Source organism: Triticum urartu, chromosome 7A, assembly GCF_056163025.1.
Source record: "Triticum urartu cultivar PI428250 chromosome 7A, HENAU_Tu73, whole genome shotgun sequence".
In the NCBI taxonomy this organism is placed as follows: Eukaryota; Viridiplantae; Streptophyta; class Magnoliopsida; order Poales; family Poaceae; genus Triticum; species Triticum urartu.
In genome coordinates this window covers 724,169,016-724,192,421 of record NC_141879.1, presented here as the reverse complement: position 1 = coordinate 724,192,421, position 23,406 = coordinate 724,169,016, and the positions used below count along the sequence as shown (strand labels likewise).

At 44.2% G+C, this 23,406-nt stretch overlaps 2 protein-coding genes across 3 annotated transcripts; one reads left to right on the top strand and one right to left on the bottom strand.

Annotated features, from left to right (window-relative positions):
* Positions 1–314: 314 nt before the first annotated feature.
* Positions 315–1,629, bottom strand: LOC125519578 (GDSL esterase/lipase At3g09930-like). Its single transcript, XM_087534128.1, has 4 exons — positions 1,602–1,629; positions 1,189–1,469; positions 809–1,085; positions 315–690 (listed from the first exon to the last, which is right to left on the bottom strand). The coding sequence occupies exons 1-4, from the start codon at positions 1,627–1,629 to the stop codon at positions 446–448; spliced, it is 831 nt and encodes a 276-aa protein (XP_087390254.1). The 3' UTR covers positions 315–445.
* A 2,100-nt stretch (positions 1,630–3,729) lies between these two features.
* On the top strand, positions 3,730–10,142 carry LOC125522292 (uncharacterized). 2 transcript variants are annotated; one of them, XM_048687365.2, is made up of 6 exons: positions 3,730–3,843; positions 3,919–4,002; positions 4,551–4,771; positions 7,420–7,773; positions 7,883–9,167; positions 9,268–10,142. In XM_048687365.2, exons 3-6 carry the CDS (start codon positions 4,560–4,562, stop codon positions 9,883–9,885), a joined length of 2,469 nt encoding a protein of 822 aa, XP_048543322.2. In that variant the 5' UTR covers positions 3,730–3,843; positions 3,919–4,002; positions 4,551–4,559; the 3' UTR covers positions 9,886–10,142. The 2 variants fall into 2 exon arrangements, with proteins under 2 accessions (XP_048543322.2, XP_048543323.2); XM_048687366.2 differs by having other exon boundaries at positions 4,548–4,771.
* Positions 10,143–23,406: the final 13,264 nt, after the last annotated feature.

The following is a 23,406-nucleotide window of genomic DNA, read 5'->3' as shown; positions in this document are numbered from 1 at the left end:
TGCACTAAGCAAAGGCCACCCGGCATACACCTCTCAGGCAAACAGAAATTTGCCGAGCCAGAACACGGGCACTTGGCAAACTCTTTGCCGAGTGTCGAACAGTTCCCACCGGCAAAATAAAGGAACTATATAGTGCCAGTGTGCTCGTCCAAGTAGTGTTGTTCCGTTCTTCTCATTTCATGTAACTATCCACGAGCTCAAGTACATGCATGCACACTAGATTCACCATACATAAGACTATAACTTTCTAACGCGAATAAACCATTAGCCGGTCCATGTTTCATATATAAAGAGTACTAGTACTAAACTAAAAGTTAGGCAGTGAAAGAAAAACTCGCAAGCTTCTTCCCAAATACTTATATACTATATATAGAGCTAACCTATATATAAGAAATTGCACCAACTAGCTAGCAATTAATCTAGAGAGTCTTCAAACTACAAGGCATCATGGAACATAGGCCCGATCTAGGAACTCCTTCAAAGGTTGTTCTAGCGCCTTCATCACCGCTTTCCACCCAGCATGTGTCGGATGCACCTCGTCCCAGTAGAAGAGCTGGTCTGGATTTTCGCATAATTCGTAGAGGGGCTCCCCTGTATCGTCCTGCTGTCCACAGAAGCCTGTATCATAGAAACCCTCGCAACATGGGGCCAGGTTGTTGTTGAACTTGTTGGACTGATCCGACCCTTCACCTGCATGCACATGAAAATTGTATGTATAAATAGTCCCAACACGTGTTGAATCAAGCTCATACACTAGAAACCAGATTTAGTTTACCACGTTCACGCATGGATATATGCAAGTACTTACCTGGGGCATGATTGATGATGTTGGTGAAGGCGGTGTACAGGTCCAGCATGTAGGCGTTATTCTTTTTGCCCATCAACTGCTTTAGATTTTTGTTATGCACGGACGCGGCGTAGTTGGCAAGAAGGTCACATGTGGTGTAGTTGTTCGTACTAGTCCTCAAAGGCGTGCAACCAATGGGATGCATGTTGTTGACTAGCATCTTTTTCACACCAAGCTTTTGTATCTGCACGACGTTCTTGACAATCTCTGTTGTCACGTTCCCAATGTAAGTATCGATCTGCATGCAAGAAGAGTTAATCAGTAAGGTTGACATCGATAATAACATAAATTGATGGGCGGTTCGTGTTTAAGTTGGACGTGTGAGTCCGGATACTACTTACGTCCTCGAAGCTACTCAAGAAGGAGTTCTTGACATCGGCGCCGCTCATGTAGTCATTGCCGGAGATGGCGACAAGCGCGACGGAGTGGCGAAGCTGCTCTTTCGAGATGATTCCGCTGTTGATTAGTCTTGTGAAAGACTTAACCTGCGCGGCAAGAGTTGGCACCTTCTTCGAGAACACGCCGGCGCCACCGGTAGCGAAGGTCATGCCGGTTGGATCAACGGATTGATCTAGCGTGTGCATGTACGCCGGAGGGGCTGCATTGAGGCCCAAGATCGTTGCTGCAAGGACAACGTGATGGACATGTTCGATTAGTTTTAGATTTAGATGTGCTTAGAAATAGGATTATATGTGTCGTAGACTATGAGAAAAACACAAAGTTCCTAGACTAATAATTGACACTGTTTTCTAACCTGGCTCAGGAACTCTGTGTTGACACATTGATTCATGACAAACAATATCTTTTTTATTATTCTGTATTGATATTACCTGCTTTTTATCAACTAAAGACTATTGCATTGCATCTTAATTCTTTTAGTTTGTACTTAAATTACATCATACTGATAATAATACATGTTAGTAGCATTCATAATGAATAAGTATGTTGTTATGATCTACCTGCTCGAGGATGAGCAAATATTAAGCTTGGGATGTTGATACGTCCTAAACATATCTATAATTTTTCACTGTTTCATGTTATATTTATATCATTTTGGCAGAGTTTATGTACACAATTTTATTATTTTCAGTACTAACTTAATAATTCAGTGCCCAATGTCAGTTGTTGTTTTATGTTGTTTTCGAACTTTGCAGGAAAATCAGTTTTATAGAGCTCAAAAAATTATAACAAAAATACAGAAAAGTTTCACGCTAAGAAACTTCCGGAGGTCCTGGGCCCCACCTAGAAGAGCCCCACAACCACCACGCAGCCGGCGGTGGCCACGTGGGGCCCCTTGGGCACCTCTCGGGTAGTGTTGGCTCATCTCGTTTCTGAGGGAAGGGAACACGATCTGATCGTTTCGTTCATATCTATAATGGCTTTGGCAGGGTGAGGTCGCTTCTGCTAATAAGCAGGCCACACCATGTCGACCACCATGTTATCCTTGTCGACTTCTCCCGTGTACATGTTTCTTATAGCACCATCCTTATTCATTGACCTCACAAAAAAATAAATACCATGTTTAGGTAAGTGATACAAACAATGTTGTATCTGGAATCCATTTTTCTAAAACCAGAACTAAGTTGTACAGTGTGCTTTTACCTAGTAGTAGTATGAAAGGGGAGAGGAATGCACTCATTTTAATGAGGAATGGCCTTGTGCTTTAAGTGACGCCAAGCACGCATGTGCACGATGTAAGGCTAGTCATTGTTATGACATTAGTCTATGTTACTACCTTCATAGTGCAAAGTAGCGTAGAAGTAGTATCATAGATGATTGAATTTATTAAATTATAGACTCATTTTGCTTTGGGTTGCATTATGTTACGGCAACATATTATGTTACACTAAACACTTATTCTTATTAACCATATATCACATAAGTAAAGTCGTCTTAAAATGCGCTTTATTACTAGCTAAGTTATTCCCACTATGACCAGCGTCAAGGTCACCATCCATTTGACACGCTCAAGCTCAATAATGCACCAGGCTGAACCAGGACGCTCGCAGCTCAATAATGTGACTTAAGGGCTGTACCAGCGTGGGTAATGCCCCTAGTCCTAGTGTCACGCGCTGATCCTCCAGCACAGGACAGGTAGATCTACTTAACCATCATACATGTGGTGTGTCTCTGTGCTAAATTGGATGTTCTGCCTTCCTCCTCGTGTATGATTTTCCATGCATGTCAACAGTGGCGGAGCTTGAGCCAAAATTATGAGGGGGCCATGGGCTAGAGGGGGGGCAAACTTAACTATATTAGCTGATTTTTGATGGAAAATATGCCTAACACAAAGGAGTATCTACATGTTTTCTTGTGAGCTTGGGGGGGCCATGGCCCAGGTTGGCCCCCATGTAGCTCCGCCACTGCATGTCAAGGTTTGGAGCTCTGCCTTCCTCCTCGCTTCTGCTTTTTCCCTGTGAAATGACGACATTATCCTCCACCTTGCTGCAGCCATCTTCTGGCGCTTGATCTGTGGTGACTCCAAGGCCTACTCTTTTAACTAGCAGTGCTAAAGGGGACAGGAATGTATTTATTTTACTTTAGAATGGCCTTGTGCTTTAGGTTACACCAAGCACGTATGTACGCTGTAAAGATCACCGCCGTCCATTTGACATGCTCAAGCTCAATAATGCACCAGGCTTAGCCAGGACGCTGGCTGGATACCTGGATGGTGGTGTGAATTGAAGGCACGGCTGGCCCTGATCAGCAAAGCTCGACCTATGCTGGAGCGTTGGGCAGACGACATTGATGTTGGAGCACTGGAAGGGAAATGTTATTTAAGGACCCTACTGGCATGGGCCAATGCTCCTAGTCCTAGGTGTCGCACGCACGCGGATCCTCCACCCAGCCCATTGCACATCTCTACTTAACTACACCTGTCCTTTATCTGCGTGTGTGTGTGCATATGCCAGCTGATCACGGATCACCTTATTGCCCCGCTTCACTCCACTCCACTCCATTTCCCTTCGGTCAAGTCCTCGTTTCTGCCTGCCAAGGTTTGAAGTGATGTCCTCCACCTCGTTTCTGCTTTTCCCTGTAAAATGATGGAATTTTTCTCCGCCTTGCTGCAGCATCTTCTAGGACTTGCGCTTCATCTGTGGTGACGCCCAGGCATCATCTTCTTGCACTCTTCGTCGTCAACCTTGGTCCAGTAGGTGAGTCCGTGGCCCCTTGAATGGATCCGAGCATGTGATCTCTCTTCCATGTTTTTTTTTGTGGGGAATCTCTCTTCCATGTGACCTCGCTTCCATGTTGACGTTGTCCTTTTAGTTTCCTTCTCCTGCCTTACCAAAAAGTGCAATGAACATCATTAAGCAGTACTTTGCTGTTAAGGAGCATTCTGTTGGCGTGTTTAGTATCGAATACCACAAGATCTTTGGGATTCATTGTACTGAGGAAGTGAGCAGATAGATTCCGTGAGGTCAGGAAGGGAAGCCATGGTTTACAAGCGGAGCACAAGTACTTCCTCTGTTCAAAACTATAAGATATTTTGGCAGGTTAAAATAGCCTAATAAAACGTCTTATAATTTGGGACGGAGGTAGTAGACACTTTGTGGTTTAGTTTTTTGCTTAGTTTCTGCAGAATTCATGCTGCAATGGCGTCAGCCCCTGGTTTGGCACAACAGTTGCTCTGCTTCTTACTTAAATGAACATGCTGCATGCACGTTCAAATTAATTAGCAATGAGTTATAATTTTCAGCAGGCTGTTCGGATGGCTGGGAGAGAAGCTGACTTCCGCTGGATGGAAGTACAGTATATCAACTTCTATTCCCTGTTCATGGCGTACTTGTTGATGGCCGTTAGGGGGCTGGGCTACCTCGTGCTTGCGTGGACCACCGTCGTTCTCTTAGGTGGCTTCGTCACCAAGCTGGAAAAGAAGGACTTTTGGTCTCTCACAGCCATTACCCTCGTCCTAACTCCTCGGTAAGTCTCGTCATTACATGTCTGTCAAAAAAAAATTCCTCTCATGCTGAGAAACCTGCAAGGATCTTCATCATAGTTGTCTACAGTTTGATTAGAAAATGCTAAAAAAGTTTAACCAGTTACAAATTTAATCATTTGATCTCAAGTCATATAAAGCAACGCATAGTTTCTCAACTAAAAAAATAACACAAAATTCTTACTCGGTCAGGGAAGATCAATTAATAGTTACTTCAAAAAGGCTAACTTGGGTATCTCCTACTTTATAACATTGACAAGATACAAGTATTGATGTATGTCGGCATTATACATGAACACTACATAGAGAAAAGATATTGCAAGAGAATTTGGGTGCACATCTATGTCTTTCCGAATATGACAGTCTTATAAGTTAGGAGACGCTGGAAAAGTTGGCATACATGAAAAAACAGCTAAATGATAAGGAAATATTTCAAAAGGTGTGCAAACACTTGGGTGCGTGTCTATTAGGGTCAACTCCTGGGGAGGATGAGAAAGTTGACGTAAACACAGAACTACCCAAGTAAGAAAGGAATGTTATTAAAGGCGCACAAATACATGGTGGTTGGCAAATTTTTTTATGTAAATTCCCCGTGATGAATTTGATCAGTTGGCGTAAACATAGAAGTTACTAGAAACACAGGAATTGCAAAACATTTGGGTGCACATCTATGTGTGCCCGCCATTAATTATTCGCGCGCGGGGGGGGGGGGGGGGGGGATAAACTTGGCATGAAGGAAAAACTTGCTAAAAAGGAAGGAAATCTTTTCAAACGGGAGCAAATATGTTATAGATAGATTTTTTTTGAAGGTAAACACCTTGAGGGGTTCATGCTAATTATACTTATACTTAAATTATTACTGTAGCACAAGAATTGCAAAACCTTCTGGGTGCACATGTGTGTCCGCCCCTGATAGTCAACGATAGGATGAGATGGAGGTGCGGGGAGGGGGTGGGGATGAGAAAGTGGGCTTTACATGCAAAAATAGCCAACCAAGAAGAGAATGTTTTCAAAGGAGCACAAATACTTGATGAGTGGAGTCTTTTTGAAAGTAGACATCATGTGGGGTTCATGTTAAATTTTATTATGTTTTAAAAGTTACCGAAACACCTGAATTGCAAAAATATTTATGGCGTGTTTGGTTGCAAAGTATTTTAAGAATACTGCAGCACTTTGGAAAACTATGGCCTCAAATACTTTCATGTGTTTGGCTACAGTTAAAATTGTACTAGTATTGTAAATCATAGTATCCACAAAACAGTGGTATTTTTGTAGTAGGAAAAATCAAGTTGAGACTCTTTTTAACAGCAGAGAAATGCAACAAAGGCCATCTCTACTAGTGGTCAAATGTATCGCTACATACTTTATTTGCCAAACACATCAATGTTTTGGCAATACTTAACAAAATTGACATTTTTGTAAACTGTAGTATTCATTATCATCAGATTGAAAACCGTAGTATCGAAATACGAAGTTTTTTCTTAGAAAGGCTTGGTTCCAAACATCACGTTTGGTGCATATATGTGCGTCCTCTCTTGATTGCCAAGGCTAAATTAGGTGACGACGAGAAAGTTGGCATATATGCAAAAATAGCTAAGAGGGAATATTTCTAAGCGCACACAAATAAGTGATGGGCGAAATATTTTTGAAGCTAAACACCTTGATTGGTTTGTGTTAAATTTGTCTATTGCTTTAAAATTTATAAAAGGTAGGAATTGTACAAAAGCAATAATTACACATATCAATAGCTCTCCATGCAATAACGAACTCGGACATACCTCGTGCAGTGTTGGGCCTTGCTGAACCTTATGTGATGGGCCTTACACATATTGAGTTATGTGTTGATGTTTCATTAGATGCGGTCAAGGTGATAAGTAGAGTGACTTCGCAAAAAAGAAAGGTGATCAGTAGAGTGAGTTTAAAAGGTCTGCCGGATTAATGGTTGGGTTTTTTTAGTAAGATTTTCTAGTATCTTACTCCCTCCGTCCGGAAATACTTGTCATCAAAATGAACAAAAGGGGATGTATCTAGACGTATTTTAGTTCTAGATACATCCCTTTTTATTCATTTTGATGACAAGTATTTTCGGACGGAGGGAGTATGTTCTTGAAAGATGGTATATATATACGTTTTAGTATATAATAGATAGAGGTGGGTATCCAGCTATATATTGTATACTACATATATGTGATTATTTCCATATCCTATAAATTTGTATTTGCTCTAAGGATATAGCCAACATATTATTAATTTGTGTGGTCATAATATAGGCCACTGAAATAAACCATGCAGACAGTCAAGCACTTACATAAGCTAAATTTAAACTTTTTTCAATACCGACATAGATACTTGGAAGTGAGATTGTAATATAGGTTTTATATATTGCAGAAAAATTGCAATGTTTGAAAGTTAAACATTGCCTTGAATTCTGAAAGTCAAGAACATTAACTAAATTTTCATATATGTTTTAGAAACAAAATGATATGTTTAGAAAAGGTCAAAAGAATACTTAATCGGATGCATGGAGTATTCTGTAAGTTAAGTCGGTAGTATTTTGCCTGGTAGCACATACACAATTTTTTCCTTGTCACTTGACATAATGCACTGCTTAAATTGCAAGTTACATGTCCAGGGTCTCTGCTGATGTCGATCTGAAGGGGAAGTTAAAATATATCGTGGAATCGGTGGTTGGACTCTACCGTGCTATATTTGCCACACTGAACCCAAACGGTATCAATGACCCCTGGCTAAGCCGACTGCTAGCAGGTGTTGTGTTGTTATGTCACCTGCTGCTCGCCCCGATTGTGGTATGCCCTCTAGCGGCTCTCTACGTGTGTGGGCCACTGCTGAGCGCCGGGATTTCGGTGTGGCGTCTAATAGAACGTGATTACGGAGTTGAGAAGAAGCAAGAAGCTGACAACTTGCAGCCGGCTCTGATCGTCTTGTACTCACTGGCCACGTTGCAGGGACTGCTCTTTTGTTACAGGTTTTTCTCGTTTGTCTTTGTTTCCATAAAGGGGAGTTCATTGACTCAATAACCGCATCAAGGCTATGCAAACTGCACTGAGTAAAAATCCAACCTTCTGTTACTGCAGGTTCTACTCGTCTTTCGCCCGAGAGGACCTAGTGAAGGATGTGGCAGAAGCGTACAAGATGAACGATGTCAATTTGGTGGATGAATACTTGAGGGATACCATGGCTGAGTGCGAGAAGGACCCAGCATTCTTCAAGGAAAGAAACCTCGCTACATACGCTGTGGGAATGATCGAGTCCAAATCATCTGAAAGCTTCCTTTCGGGGGCAAGGATTCTGGACATGCTCTTGGAACACGTGCTCGATGCAGAGGTCAAAGCAAAGGAGGAGCTCTTAAAGCACGCTCTGGCAGCAGAGGAGCATGCGCTAGGAGTCACACCAGAGAAGCAGAAAGCGCTCACAGTCACAGCAGCGGACGCCGAGGAGCTCACAGCGCAGCTCATCAGTTTGGCGTCCTCTAGCCATGTACTCAAGAAACTTCTGCAGGCGCTGGATTCCACAAGCCCGCACGGCGAGACCGTGAGGGGGGTTGCCGCCAACATAGTGGCCCACCTTGCCGGCAGGACACCTCTGATGCAATTTCCACGAGTGATCCAGCGCATAGGCTCGCTGCTCGACATCCCTCGGCAGCAATTTCAAGAAGACTACAGGAAACTCATGGAGAAAGGCTTCGTTATCCTTCTCAAGCTCGCTGCCGACGAGGACAATTGCAGAGCCATAAGCAACGCCCAGGGCGTGCTCTCCAGGATCATGGCGCCAGTGTGCTCCGACTTGCTCCACCTTCTCGACCACGACGCATGGTGGTCCACCATTGTAGCCGCTTCATTGAAGGTCATGTGCCGGCTCGTGGCTGGTCCGGGAGAGACTGGTGCCCAGCTGCGTAAGCAAATATCAAGGAACAAGGAAGCCATCCACGGCATGGAAGGGATCCTCAATTGTTGCCAATGTGGTGAACAGCAGCTTCACATATTAAGCATTGAGATCCTGACGAAGCTACACACGGACGAGGACTCTCTGAGCGGCGGTGTGAACAAGCAAAGCAGAGGAAATTATATCGTCATGCTCGCTTCCATCTTCACTGACGCTAGCAAAGCCTGCTCCATCAGAGAGTTGGCAGGTGAAGCCCTGGTGAAGCTAAGTCAAAGTGAAAATGATGCTGCTATCATCCTGAAGGCAAATGATTATGTTGTCCATGACCTCAGTAATATCCTCCTTTTACATGCTGTGGACAACAACACAAAACGAATTATTGCAGCTAAAATCCTGAAGCATCTCTACATTCATTACAAAGAGAATGATGAGTATCTCAACATACTTACAAAAACCTTGGAGGATGTAGTGCCAAAGGTTATCAGATACTGTTTTTTGTGTTCTATTTTTATTCGCCTCCCCCCCCCCCCCCCCCCCCCTATCAAATTATTAATTAAACATTCTCTTAATGGTACAGGTTCTTCGAGAGATACTAACTGTTTTGGGGTTGGAAGGGAAGGAGACACCATTGGCAGAAAACGAAACAGATAACAACAGTTATCTTTTCCTAGGCACCCCTGACATAGAAGCCCAACAAGTTGGTGCTGCGCATGATGACAACAGTAACAACAAAACATTCCCTCGTCCGCAAAACGATTCAAGGAAAGTGCAGGCAGCTTTATTATCTCTTGTTGCGGCGATATTTGACAAATTGATCATCCAAGATCGTAATTTGGCTCAACTGATTGATAAAATTTCTCCTGGAGATTCTGCCTCTAGCTTTGGCAATAAGCTCAAGGAGATGGTCATGGCACCGACAAATAGCGAACCCATGGAAAGTTGCCTGAGCATAATGAAGAACGCCAGCAAGATGGTTATATCAATGATGAAACACAATGACAGCTGCCTCAACGGAGATTTCTTGAAGATCTTTATACAGTATATGTCCAAAGTTTGCAAGACCACGTCGTGTCTCGAGGGCTCTATGATTTTAGACAAAGCCAATCATGGCACAGTGAAGCCTTATAGTACTCTCACTTCTCTGGTGAAAGAAGCACAGGAACTTCTAGTCACGAAGGAGCCAAAAGAGCGGTGAACTACATGGGCGCATGGTGACTTTTCTTTGGCGCATTATGAAAAATAAAGTAGACTGAACCATCTGCAATATATATGCAGACTGTATGCGCTCTGTAATGGAACTTCTATTGTTCTTTGTGTGTGTGAATCCTAGCTATCCTGTGTTATTATTTCTGAACAGCCACTAAACGACTGGTAGTGCATTATCCTGTGTTTTTGTAAATATTTCAGCACGCCTGTCATCCTAGTCAAGATTTCCTTCGCCAATTTGTATCATTAGATGGCCACACTAATGCATACTGGGTCATCACACGCGGTTAAAAACCCTCATCGCACATACAGTTAAGAACCGTCGCCTTGCGACGGTGCGCAATAGGGGAGGTGCATCACACACGTTACAGGATAACCATGTGTGATAGGTTGTCAGGATGCAGACAGTTAGGCAATAGCAATCGTAAGCGATGCCAAGCCCTATCACACATAGTTTAGCTCGCACCAACGTGTGGGATTGACATATCATTGCACACGGCTCCACTGAAGAAAACACATGTAATTATTTGGCAAACACAGATGGCGAGGAAAGGGTAAACTTTTGTGAAATGTATTCTATGACACACGGACAAGCTTATGTAAATGTTTGACGTCTTTACCATCATAAAAGCGTGGCACACACAAAAAGTCTGCGATGTCTTGTACCATTACACACGGTTTGCATCTAGTTTACGAGTGGACGGTTCCTTTGAAGCTCACGTGTGGTATGAGAAGCTTCCGGACACGATTGGAACGGTCTTATCTACGTCTCGTCATACACGTATCGTTGGTCAATAACGTGTGTGATGGTCAGTGATTCAGTGCATCACACACACATGGTTAAATTCTTAGCGTGCACTTTTCTATTATCGCACATGGATCTGGGGCTTTGAAGGCGATCGAGACGGTGCACACGTTGTCGGGTGGATTTCTTGGGACGGATCCGGGTGAAAACCTGGTTTTCGATTGATGGTCGGAGCCGGTGATGACGATGCCCCTATCATCGTTTCCTTCATGAAGGCATCATCGAGGTGAAACTCCCAACTCCACTCAACATCTCCGGGGGAAACCCTAAATCAGCTGATCAGATGTTGGCAACAAGCATGTGTCCTTACCCCCTTGGAGGCGGCATTCTTGGAGGTGCACTCGGCTTCGTGGGACCAGCGGACGACATCTTCGGTGGAGCGGTGCTTCATCCTACAAATTCATGGCGACGGATCTCGACGGCGTGGCGCAGTGCAGATTCGGAGTTTGATGTGCGAGATGGACTCGCGCAGGAGGACGACGCTGTCTGGCGTCGTGGTGGCGTCGATGGCAGAGAGACCTGGCACGGTAGATGCAACAGTACAGCTCTGAAGATGGATTGGTGGTAGGTGGTTGCGGCGGCCTCATACCCGGCAGACGTCCTGGTTGAGGAGTATGCCGGACTGGTAGATGCCCCATACCCGACAGATGTCCTGGTTGGGACCTCAGGTCTTAGATGTTTAGGTTTGGCTGCGATGTCTGTTTGGTATTAGACTCAGGATATCAGCGCCCCTTCATCAATTGGATAGGAGTAGCGACAGTTGCTGCTTAGCGCTGGCTTTAGTCTGACTGTTCTATGACTTTGTAAGGTCTTGTGAGAATAATTAATAAAGTGGCTGCATGCATCGCCCAGATGCAAAGGCCGGGGGTCCTTCTCCTTTTCTAAAAAAGAAGACACTTGCCAACGTGAGCTTTTGTCCTGGATCACACAAACATATTTTTGAGACACTAGCACATATGCCCGTGCGTTGCAACGGGTTGTTGTTTTGTGCAATCATAATGTGCCACATCACCAGATTCACTACAAAGAACATGCAGCAACACAACATCTTTCTACAAAATGAAGATAAAAAATAGGATGCAATTTAGCTGCGTTCATATTTTCTTTTCGGGGCATAATCTCTCACTAATTTCATTTAAGTATAATCCTTTCATTAATTATCATGACGTCCTCACCCGTTTTAGTCGGGAATCAAATCCCTCATTTTTCTAATTTAGTAGCTCCTCCGTTGAAGCCTACGGATCCTTCATTTTAATTATCCTACCTTTTAACCTCAAATCCTCCTTCAATTGGATATTTATTAAGCTTACAATCTTTCTTTTAATTATTCCACCGATTTACCCATAACCCTATCTTTAATTAGCCACATATGTTTATATATTCTATTTAAGACCACAATCCTTCCTATAATTAGCTCATTCGGTTAACTATTTCGCCCTAAACATGCGGGTTGCTTTCCTTTGTTTTAACCGTCTGTTGGTTGATTTCTGAGGCCGCTCATATATTTACTGATGGGAATCATTATAAAAGAATAAAGTGGGATTAGTAAACGTGAAAGATGCATATCTCGTTGATTGTTACATCGAAGAGCTGGACTTCGCGGTCTATATGGAAGCTCATAGACTGTCCATCAACGTACAAGTACCTAAGATGAAAATCAACAAAAAGGACTAAACCAAACCAATAATACCTATTCCCTTTAATAGTAGGTATAGATATAGATGTGTGTGTTGTTGATAAACCGAAAGGGGAAAAAAAATCCCAGATTTGAATTAGCCCTGCAAAATGCAAATTTGTTAGAATATGAATTCGAACAAATGTTGCCCACAACAAGGACATTTATTAATTTTGGCTAATAGTTATGTACACTACGGATAATGATTGCTGGCTAGGTAAAATTCACACACACACACACACACACACACATCATTGGTAGAAATGTAGTTTACGAAAGACAAAAATCTCATGGTAGATATACATCACATGGAAAACTCAAACCCATGCATAAATGTAAGCAGCAAACACGTCAAACAATAATTGAAAACGTACTTATGCAATAGTTTTCTGAAATTATTACGGACAGAGTAAAATCGGGCAGATCTCGGGTAAGAGGTCCTGAGCTAGTAGTCTTAATACGATGGTAACAGGGGCACGGGTTTTTACTCAGGTTCAGGCTCTTCTTAGAGATAAAACCCTATGTCATGCTTGTCTTTTCTTGATTTGTGATGGAGTACAAAGTTCATGTGATCTACCGCAAGATTGTTTTTTCGTCTACGAGCCCTACACCTTGGTTTATATAGGTACCAGGTGTCTAGGTCACAATCTAGTAGGTTACTTATGAAGGGAACATGTTGTGAACCGTGTTCAAGAATTTTCCAGTTAACCAGTTAACATACAAATTAATCCCTACTCGTAGGGTCACCGAGTAGCTGATAAACTGATAAATTGGCCGGTTAATTGATTAACTTGCTGATTAGCTTATTAATCCCATACACGTCGGCCAACCAAGCAGCTACCATTTATCAATTTCCTCAACAATGGTTGTAAACGACCTCTAATGTCTTGGAGTATAGGTCAAGTCTTCGGGGGCCTAACTTTTATACGCCATGGGCCGCCTCGACGTGCCCCACTGGTGAACCGAGATGAGGGTCCTTGGTCCGGCCCATCTTGCCGGAGACGACATGGTGGGTGACCGCCAACCCGCACTAGTAGAAAAGGGGGCAAAGGTCCAGGCCGGGTCAGCACATTAGTCCTGGTTCAGTCCAGAATCGGGACCCATGGGGGCATTGGACCCGGTTCGTGAGCCCCGGGGGCCGGCCGGGCCACGTGGGCCATTGGTCCCGGTTCGTCTGGACCTTTTGGTCCTGGTTGGTGGGACGAACCGGGAGCAATGGGCCTCGCTCCTGGCCCACCACCATTGGTCCCGATTGGTGGCTTGAACCGGGACAAAAGGCTGCCCTTTAGTCCCGGTTCATGTCACCAACCGGGACCAATGAGGTGCCTATATATACCTCCTCGTGTAAGAGCAGAGCACACTGCTCTGTTTTTTCTGGCCGCCGAGGGGGAGAGGGCTTGGTGGTGCTCTAGCTCACCTCCTATGCACACAAGATGTTCGATGGAATGCCCGAGCCACACTACTTAAGCTTTCTCCTCTCCAAGCTCAACCTCCAAGCTCCATTTTCCTCAATATTTGTCTAGGTTTAGCGGTCCGTCACGCCCCGTCCCCGTCTTCACCGATCACCCGCGCCAATCTCATCGCCGGCACCACCGTGGTGAGGCTCTTGTTCTTATCTTCTTTCTAAAAGGAAAAATATTCTTACTTGTATGTTTAGATAGATACTTGTATTATTTTCTTACTTTTATTATTGCATCTTATATAGTGCGATGGTTTTGGTATCCTCCCCCGTCGGCCCTCGTCATGTCCATGATTCGGATGTGGTATATATTATCTTTTCATAACTATTGGTTCATTTATTGTTTATGAAAATTATGTCGACCAACGTGACATAGATTTTATTTATCTAGGAGGTTGTTGAACCGGAAATTCCAACCGACCCTATTGTCGAGAGGTTAAATTTAGTTGAAGAAGAAAACAATTTCTTGAAGGAAAAAATAAGAAAAATTAAGGAGGGGAAGATGATATTGGAGTTGCATGTTGCGGATGTCGTCGATGATCACAAGATCAAGATGGATGCAATGCGCTTGAAGATTACAAAGATTAGAAAATAGGGTCTTTTGCATTTCTGTCCCTAACTCGAACCACCTAATCAGATATACCCCTAATTCGAAAGCCTACTCAAAAATGCCCCTCCGCCGTTATGTGCACTTATAGAAATGCCATTCCGCTCCGTTACCGTCCGGTCAAAGGGCTTTGACCGTTTTCTAGACGTTAGTTGGACAATTTGCCCCTGAATCCATGTGACACTTACATGCGGGACCCCCTCTAAAAAAATAAAAGGAAAACTAGGCCAACTCAGCCCTCCCGTGGGTCAGTCACTTACCGGTGAGACCTACCCAGGAAAAAACAAAAAAAAATCTCTCTCGTCCATCTCTTCCCGACGGGACCCACTATGAGGGTAAACACCCCCGGTCCACGCGTTCCCGGCCGCGAGCGCCTGCGCTCGCCGGCGGCTCGCCGTAGGGGAGGAGGATGACCGTGGGAGGACGGCACCTACTGCGCGAGGCACGCAAGCTGAGCGAGACGCGCCAAGCTCACTAGGAGCGGCAGGGTATAGATGGGCGCGTGCACGACCGAGCCAACCAAGGTTGGTCATGGCGGCCGGATTCTGTCAGGGTGCTCCGGGCACGGAATCGGGCGGGGGAAGAGCGGAGTAGGGGCACCTGCCTTCCTTGACAACGGAACAGGGGTCGGGTAGGTCAAGAATGGCTTAGAGCGGCCGAATTTAGGACGGGAAGAGCAATGGCTATGGCGGAGTTCGACGTCCCGGGCGTCGTCTACGGGCAGCCCCAGGCCAGATCCACTGCGCAGGACGAAGGAGAGGCGCCCGCCAAAGCTCATGGACATGCTCGTGCTGCTCGATTTGGACTCCAGACGCGGTGGCTAGCAACGGCGTCGTCGGCAGAAGATCTCACGCGCTCTCAGGATTTAGTTCCGATGATAGCTCCGGTGATAGCTGCGGGCGGCGGCTCCACCCCCTCAGCCGTACCACCCTGAGCCTGCCACTGTGGTCCTCAGGCGTAGGCACGCTGGACCTCGCCGGCGCCGGCCACCGGCCGAGCCGCCAAGAGGGAGAGAGAGATTCCGAGAGTGGGAGAGTTTTTTTATATTGGTGGGGTCCATGTGTAAGTCAGAGAGGGGATGAGAGAAAGAGAGTTATTTTTCCCGGGGTAGGCCCCACCTGTAAGTGGCATGTGCATTTTGGGGCAAAAATGTCCATTAAACGTCAGGAAAACGGTCAAAGCCCTTTGACCAGACGGAAACGGCACGGAAGGGCATTTCTGTAGGCACATAACGGCAGAGGGGCAAATTTGAGCATGCTTCGAAACTAGGGGCAAATCCGATTAGTGGGTTCGAGTTAGGGACACAAATGTAAAAGACCCTAGAAAATATGCCATTCATACCGAGGCTTGGTATCATTATGTCGTTGGATCAGTTGTTACCTTGGTTGCGATTATGATCGCATTTGTTTTTGCATTGAAATGTTTTACATAGTTTCAATGTATGGTTTAATTAATTTAGATGCTCTGAAGAGCTTTATGTTGTTAGATGAGAACGATGTATGTACTTTGGTTTTAATGTGATGATGAACTTTTATTAATTTGGTCACTTAATTATCTATTCATGATGTTCTGTAATGATTTTTGACACAATTAATTATATATAATGCATGCAGATGAACTGGCAATGGATGTACGGTGACAGACACACCTCCGAGTACATTAAGGGCGTGCATGATTTTCTCGAAGTGGCTGAGGCAAACAAGCAGAATGGTTTTATGTGTTGTCCATGCCCTATATGTGGGAATACGAAGTCTTACTCTGACCGGAAAATCCTTTACACCCACCTGCTTTACAAGGGTTTCATGCCACACTATAATGTTTGGACGAGGCACGGAGAAATAGGGGTTATGATGGAAGACGGCGAAGAAGAAGAGTACGATGACAACTATGTGCCCCCTGAATACGGTGATGCTACTGAACATCAAGAGGAACAAGACGATGTGCACGATGATGCTACAACGGGCGAAGCTACTGAAGATCAAGAGGAACCAGACGATGCGCCCGATGATGATGATCTCCGCCGGGTCATTGTCGATGCAAGGACGCAATGCGAAAGTCAAAAGGAGAAGCTGAAGTTCGATCGCATGTTAGAGGATCACAAAAAAGGGTTGTACCCCAATTGCGAAGATGGCAACACAAAGCTCGGTACCGTACTGGAATTGCTGCAGTGGAAGGCAGAGAATGCTGTGCCTGACAAAGGATTTGAGAAGCTACTGAAAATATTGAAGAAGAAGCTTCCAAAGGATAACGAATTGCCCGACAGTACATACGCAGCAAAGAAGGTCGTATGCCCTCTAGGATTGGAGCTGCAGAAGATACATGCATGCCCTAATGACTGCATCCTCTACCGCGGTGCGTACAAGGATCTGAATGCATGCCTGGTATGCGGTGCATTAAGGTATAAGATCAGACGAGATGGCCCTGGTGATGTTGATGGCGAGCCCCCCAGGAAGAGGGTTCCTGCGAAGGTGATGTGGTATGCTCGTATAATACCGTGGTTGAAACGTCTGTTCAGAAATGGAGAGCATGCCAAGTTGATGCGATGGCACAGTGAGGACCGTAAGAAAGACGGGAAGTTGAGAGCACCCGCTGACGGGTCGCAGTAGAGAAAAATCGAGAGAAAGTACTGGGATGAGTTTGCAAGTGACCCAAGGAACATATTGTTTGCTTTAAGCGCGGATGGCATTAATCCTTTCGGGAAGCAGAGCTGCAATCACATTACCTGGCCCGTGACTCTATGTATGTATAACCTTCCTCCTTGGATGTGCATGAAGCGGAAGTTCATTATGATGCCAGTTCTCATCCAAGGCCCTAAGAAACCCGGCAACAACATTGATGTGTACCTAAGGCCATTAGTTGAAGAACTTTTACAGCTGTGGAATGGAAACGGTGTACGTACGTGGGATGAGCACAAATAGGAGGAATTTGACCTAAAGGCGTTGCTGTTCATGACCATCAACGATTGGCCCGCTCTCAGTAACCTTTCAGGACAGACAAACAAGGGATACCACGCATGCACGCACTGTTTACTTCACACCGATAGTATATACCTGGGAAGCTGCAGGAAGAATGTGTACCTGGGCCATCGTCGATTTCTTCCGACCAACCATCAATGTCGAACGAAAGGCAAGCATTTCAAAGGCGAGGCAGATCACCAGAAGAAGCCCGCCATGCGTACCGGTGATCACGTACTTGCAATGGTCAATGATTTACACATAATCTTTGGAAAGGGTCCCGGCGCACTAGCTGTTCTGAATGACGCTGAGGGACATGCACCCATGTGGAAGAAGAAATCTATATTTTACGACCTACCCTACTGGAAAGACCTAGAGGTCCACTCTTCAATCGGCGTGATGCACGTGACGAAGAATCTTTGCGTGAACCTGCTAGGCTTCTTGGGCGTGTATGGAAAGTCAAAAGATACACCTGAGGCACGGGAGGACCTGCAACATTTGCACGAAAAAGACGGCATGCCTCCGAAGCAGTATGAAGGTCCTGCCAGCTACGCTCTTATGAAAGAAGAGAAAGAAATCCTCTTTGAATGCCTGCTCAGTATGAAGGTCCCGACTGGCTTCTCACCAAATATAAAGGGAATAATAAATATGTCAGAGAAAAAGTTCCAGAACCTAAAGTCTCATGACTGCCACGTGATTATGACGCAACTGCTTCCGGTTGCATTGAGGGGGCTTCTACCGGAAAACGTCCGATTAGCCATTGTGAAGCTATGTGCATTCCTCAATGCAATCTCTCAGAAGGTGATCGATCCAGAAATCGTACCAAGGGTAAGGAGTGATATGGCGCAATGTCTTGTCAGTTTCGAGCTGGTGTTCCCACCATCCTTCTTCAATATCATGACGCACGTCCTAGTTCATCTAGTCGACGAGATTGTCATTCGGGGGCCTGTATTTCTACACAATATGTTCCCCTTTGAGAGGTTCATGGGAGTCCTAAAGAAATATGTCCGTAACCGCGCTAGGCCAGAAGGAAGCATCTCCATGGGCCATCAAACAGAGGATGTCATCGGGTTTTGTGTTGACTTCATTCCTGGCCTTAAGAAGATGGTCTCCCTAAATCGCGGTATGAGGGAAGACTGGCTGGAAAAGGCACGCTTGGAAGGGACTCGATAATATGCAGGGACGGATATTCTTGGTCTCAAGCATACTACATAGTTCTACAGAACTCTACCTTGGTGACCCCGTATGTCGATGAACACAAGAACAGTCTGCGCTCCAAACACCCGGAGTAGTGCGACGACTGGATTACATGTGAACACATCAGGACTTTCAGTAGTTGGTTGGAAACACGTCCCAGAGGTGACAACACTGTTTGTGATGAGCTGTACTTATTGTCCAGGGGACCATATTTGACTGTATTGATTTACAAAGGATACGATATAAATGGGAATACATTTTACACGATTGACCAAGATCAAAAGAGCACCAACCAAAACAACGGTGTCCACTTTGATGCAATAACCAAGAGGGGAAAGGACACATATTGTGGTTACATAGTGGACATATGGGAACTTGACTACGGACATGATTTTAAGGTCCCTTTGTTTAAGTGCAAATGGGTCAATCTGTCAGGAGGCGGGGTACAGGTAGACCCACAGTACGGAATGACAACAGTGGATCTGAAAAATCTTGGGTACACTGACGAACCATTCGTCCTAGCCAATGATGTGTGATACATCTCCAACGTATCTATAATTTTTTATTGCTCCATGCTACTTTATCTACTGTTTTGGGCAATACTGGGCTTTATTATCCACTTTTATATTATTTTTGGGACTAACCTATTAACCGGAGGCCCAGCCCAGATTTGCTGTTTTATGCCTATTTCAGTGTTTCGAGGAAAAGGAATATCAGACGGAGTCAAAACGGAACGAAATCAACTGGAGAAGTTATTTTTGGAAGGAAACCCACCTGATGGACTTGGACTCCACGTCAGAAGATACGGGAGGTGCTCACGAGGGTGGGGGCGCGCCCCCCTGCCTCGTGGGGCCCCCGTAGCTCCACCGACGTACTCCTTTCACCCATATATACCTACGTACCCTAAAACTTCCAGAACAGAAGATAGATCGGGAGTTCCACCACCGCAAGCCTCTATAGCCACCAAAAACCTCTCGGGAGCCCGTTCCGGCACCCTGCCGGAGGGGGAACCCATCACCGGTGGCCATCTTCATCATCCCGGCGCTATCCATGACAAGGAGGGAGTAGTTCACCCTCGGGGCTGAGGGTATGTACCAGTAGCTATGTGTTTGATCTCTCTCTCTCGTGTTCTCTCTCGTGTTCCCTCTATGGCACGATCTTGATGTATCCTGAGCTTTGCTATTGTAGTTGGATCTTATGATGTTTCTCCCCCTCTACTCTCTTATGATGAATTGAGTTTCCCCTTTGAAGTTATCTTATCGGATTGAGTCTTTTATGAGAACACTTGATGTATGTCTTGGTGATCAACTTGTGGGTTTTGTGACATTGGGAACCTATGCATAGGGGTTAGCACACGTTCTTGACTCTCCGGTAGAAACTTTGGGGCACTCTTTGAAGTACTTTTATGTTGGTTGGATGAATCTGAGATTGTGTGATGCATATCGTATAATCATGCCCACGGATACTTGAGGTGACAATGGAGTATCTAGGTGACATTAGGGTTTTGGTTGATTTGTGTCTTAAGGTGTAATTCTGGTACGAACTCTTTTATAGATAGATCCGAAAGAATAACTTTGAGGTGGTTTCGTACCCTACCATAATCTCTACGTTTGTTCTCCGCAATTAGTGGCTTCGGAGTGACTCTTTGTTGCATGTTGAGGGCTTGTTATACGATCTATCTATGTTATTATTGTTGAGAGAACTTGCACTAGTGAAAGTATAAACCCTAGGCCTTGTTTCCTATCATTGCAATACCGTTTACGCTCACTTTTACCACTTGTTACCTTGCTGTTTTTATAATTTCATATTACAAAAAACTTTATCTACCATCCATATTGCACTTGTATCACCATCTCTTCGCCGAACTAGTGCACCTATACAATTTACCATTGTATTGGGTGTGTTGGGGACACAAGAGACTCTTTGTTATTTGGTTGCAGGGTTGTTTGAGAGAGACCATCTTCATCCTACGCCTCCTACGGATTGATAAACCTTAGGTCATCCACTTGAGGGAAATTTGCTACTGTCCTACAAACCTGTGCAGTTGTAGGCCCAACAACGTCTACAAGAAGAAGGTTGTGTAGTAGACATCAATGTGGCACATGTTATCTATGTGAAGGATATGTCTACCAGACCGAGAAAAAGAAAAGATAAGGAAGCGAATACATCATACGATGAGCCAAAGCGCCACATAGTTCTTTCAGGAAAAAGGGACATCGTGGGAGTGGAGGGCAAGACAGACATGTCTGAAGATTATGGAAGTTTCATGAAATTCCTCCCTTCAAAGTCAAGGCTGACCCAAGCATCCTGATAAACGATGAAGATTATCCATGGTTACAGCGCAATAAGCAAATGACACAAGCGAAGAAAAAGTGAAGACTTTCTCCCGCAACTATTATGATGATACCATGCCAACTTTGTAACAGACGAGTATGATACCATTGTCCGTTTTGTACATGCACATGCTATGTGGGTGAAATTATGATACCATGCCAACTTTCAACTTTTTCAGAATTCATTTGAAATGTTTTAATGTCTTATGGTTCGGCTATCGTAATACCATTAATCCCGGTTCGCTCCTTGTCAACTATGTTCTCACCAAGAACACTCTCAAGAGTGCAGCCACGTGGGCCATTGGTCCCGGTTCGTCTGGACCTTTTGGTCCCAGTTCCACGCACGAACCGGGACCAATGCGCCTCGCCCCTGGCCCATGACCATTAGTCCCGGTTTGTGCCACAAACCGGGACTAAAGGGTTGGTCCTCGTTGCGCTCGGAGTTTAGTCCCACCTCGCCAACCGAAGGGCGCTCACACCGGTTTATAAGCCCGTCCCTCTTTGCCTTGTTGAGCTCCTCTCAAAGCGAAAATAGATGCCCCTATACAGGGAATTTGACGTAAATTCATAGTGAATTTCTCTAAAATTCATAAAAATTTATTATGAATTTAGGTTGAATTTTCTCTATAGGCGCATCTATGTTCAGTTTTTTAGTAAAGTTAATCACAAACTTGTGATTCACACAAATTTCAAAGAATTCAAATTTTAACTATTCAAATTTGAAATCTAATGGCACTAACATAAAGTTTATAATTTTTCTAAAACTAATGGCACTAACAGAAAGTTTATAATTTTGCTGACCTAAAAGGAGCGGGAGATCATGCTCCAGGGGCTCTCTTCCTCCTACGCGTTGGTGAGAACGTTTTTTCTGTAACTCCCCTCTTCTAATGATACTCTTGTGGTCTGTATTTGTAAGTGACGGTGTCAAGCTTCAGTTGTCAGTTGTGCGGGGCAACTAAATTGTGAGCTTAACATGCCTGGGTAATTGTAGGACTCTGTATCCAATTCAGTCACTTTCATGACTTGCTGCAATCTCCCTTACTTATTTGATGTCACACAACAACAATCTTTTGAACTATGGTGAAATTCAACTTATGAAGTCGACTCAACCTCTTTTAGGGAAATGTCCTTGTTAGCTTCTGTAGCTTAGTACGATTCCTGTGAATTTCCAAGTCTAGGATGATCACCAAATAGCAGCATCTTAGCTCCTACTTGTTGATGACATAGTATTCTCCTTTTTGTTACCACTAGCTTATCATGAGTACATTTGAAGGCAACCATCATGTTTTGTATGAGGAACTCCTTAAAATAAAAAGTTAAAATCTTGATTGTTTTGTTACCTGCAAGTGTTTCCTGTGAGGTGTGAGTTGCAGGGTTTAGTACATCCAAAGCCATTATTCTTGAGTTCTGCAGGTCCATTTAGTTGATTTCACCACTGTCCATCATCATGGTTTTCGTTTATCGGTGTAAGCTGGGATCTGTCATTCAAGAATTTATATGGCCATGGACTATTGTTTGACAGGTTAAATTAAATTGTATGGAGTAATTTTCAGTTTTGATAAGAACATAGATGATTTAATTAGTCTTGTTATAGGTTATTTATTTCGGGATGGTTATGCTAGGTTTAATTTTTTTTTTTTTTGCTGCACTGGCATGATATAGTGACTATTGATCATGGTTATGCTACTATTTGAGTTGGGATTCACTGAATATGCTTTCTTGGCTATGCTAGGATTCTCGACTTAATCTTTTACCGAGTGTTGGTGATTGGGTTTGTGTTGCTGATAAGTAGAGTGCCTTACTTGACCATGCTCATGCATCCTGTTGTGCATAGCGAAGATAGAATATGATCGTTTGACAGATGAGCTTGTCGTGCCAGATTTACAAGTACTCCCTCCGTCCCAAAATAAGTGTCTCAAGCTTATTACAACTTTGTACTAACATGAGATTTACATGGGATTTATTTCACTTTCGACTCATTTTACATGGGATTTGTGATGTGTTAAAACTGTTGTTGTTGTGCTTCAGATGCTCGGCTGTGATAGTTTGGTGTTGTCGAGATAGATGGCCTGCAAAAGGGATAAGGCGCCGAAGAGAGAAGAAGTGCACCATGAGAGCCTAGATCAGGAAGCAGTGCCTAAAATGGCGTAAGGCGAGCCAGCGACTTGTGCTTTGTGCTGCGCAAGTGCTAATTGATGAATATGATTGGTGATAGATATTGTTGTGTAGTTTCCTACTTGTTTTGTTTATCGACTGGTAGGAGGTATTACCCCAGTCCCAAATTACATGTTTTAGATTTATCTAGATACAGATGTGTTTAGTGTTACATACATCTATATATATAGACTAATCCAAGACAGGTAATTTGGGACAGAGGGAGTATTGAACTAACTCATGAAGCTCGAGTGTTGAAAATTGATGTCAGATTTCCTCCTCTTGTTTATTTCTTATATTCTGTGTGATGTGAAATTTGTGCATTT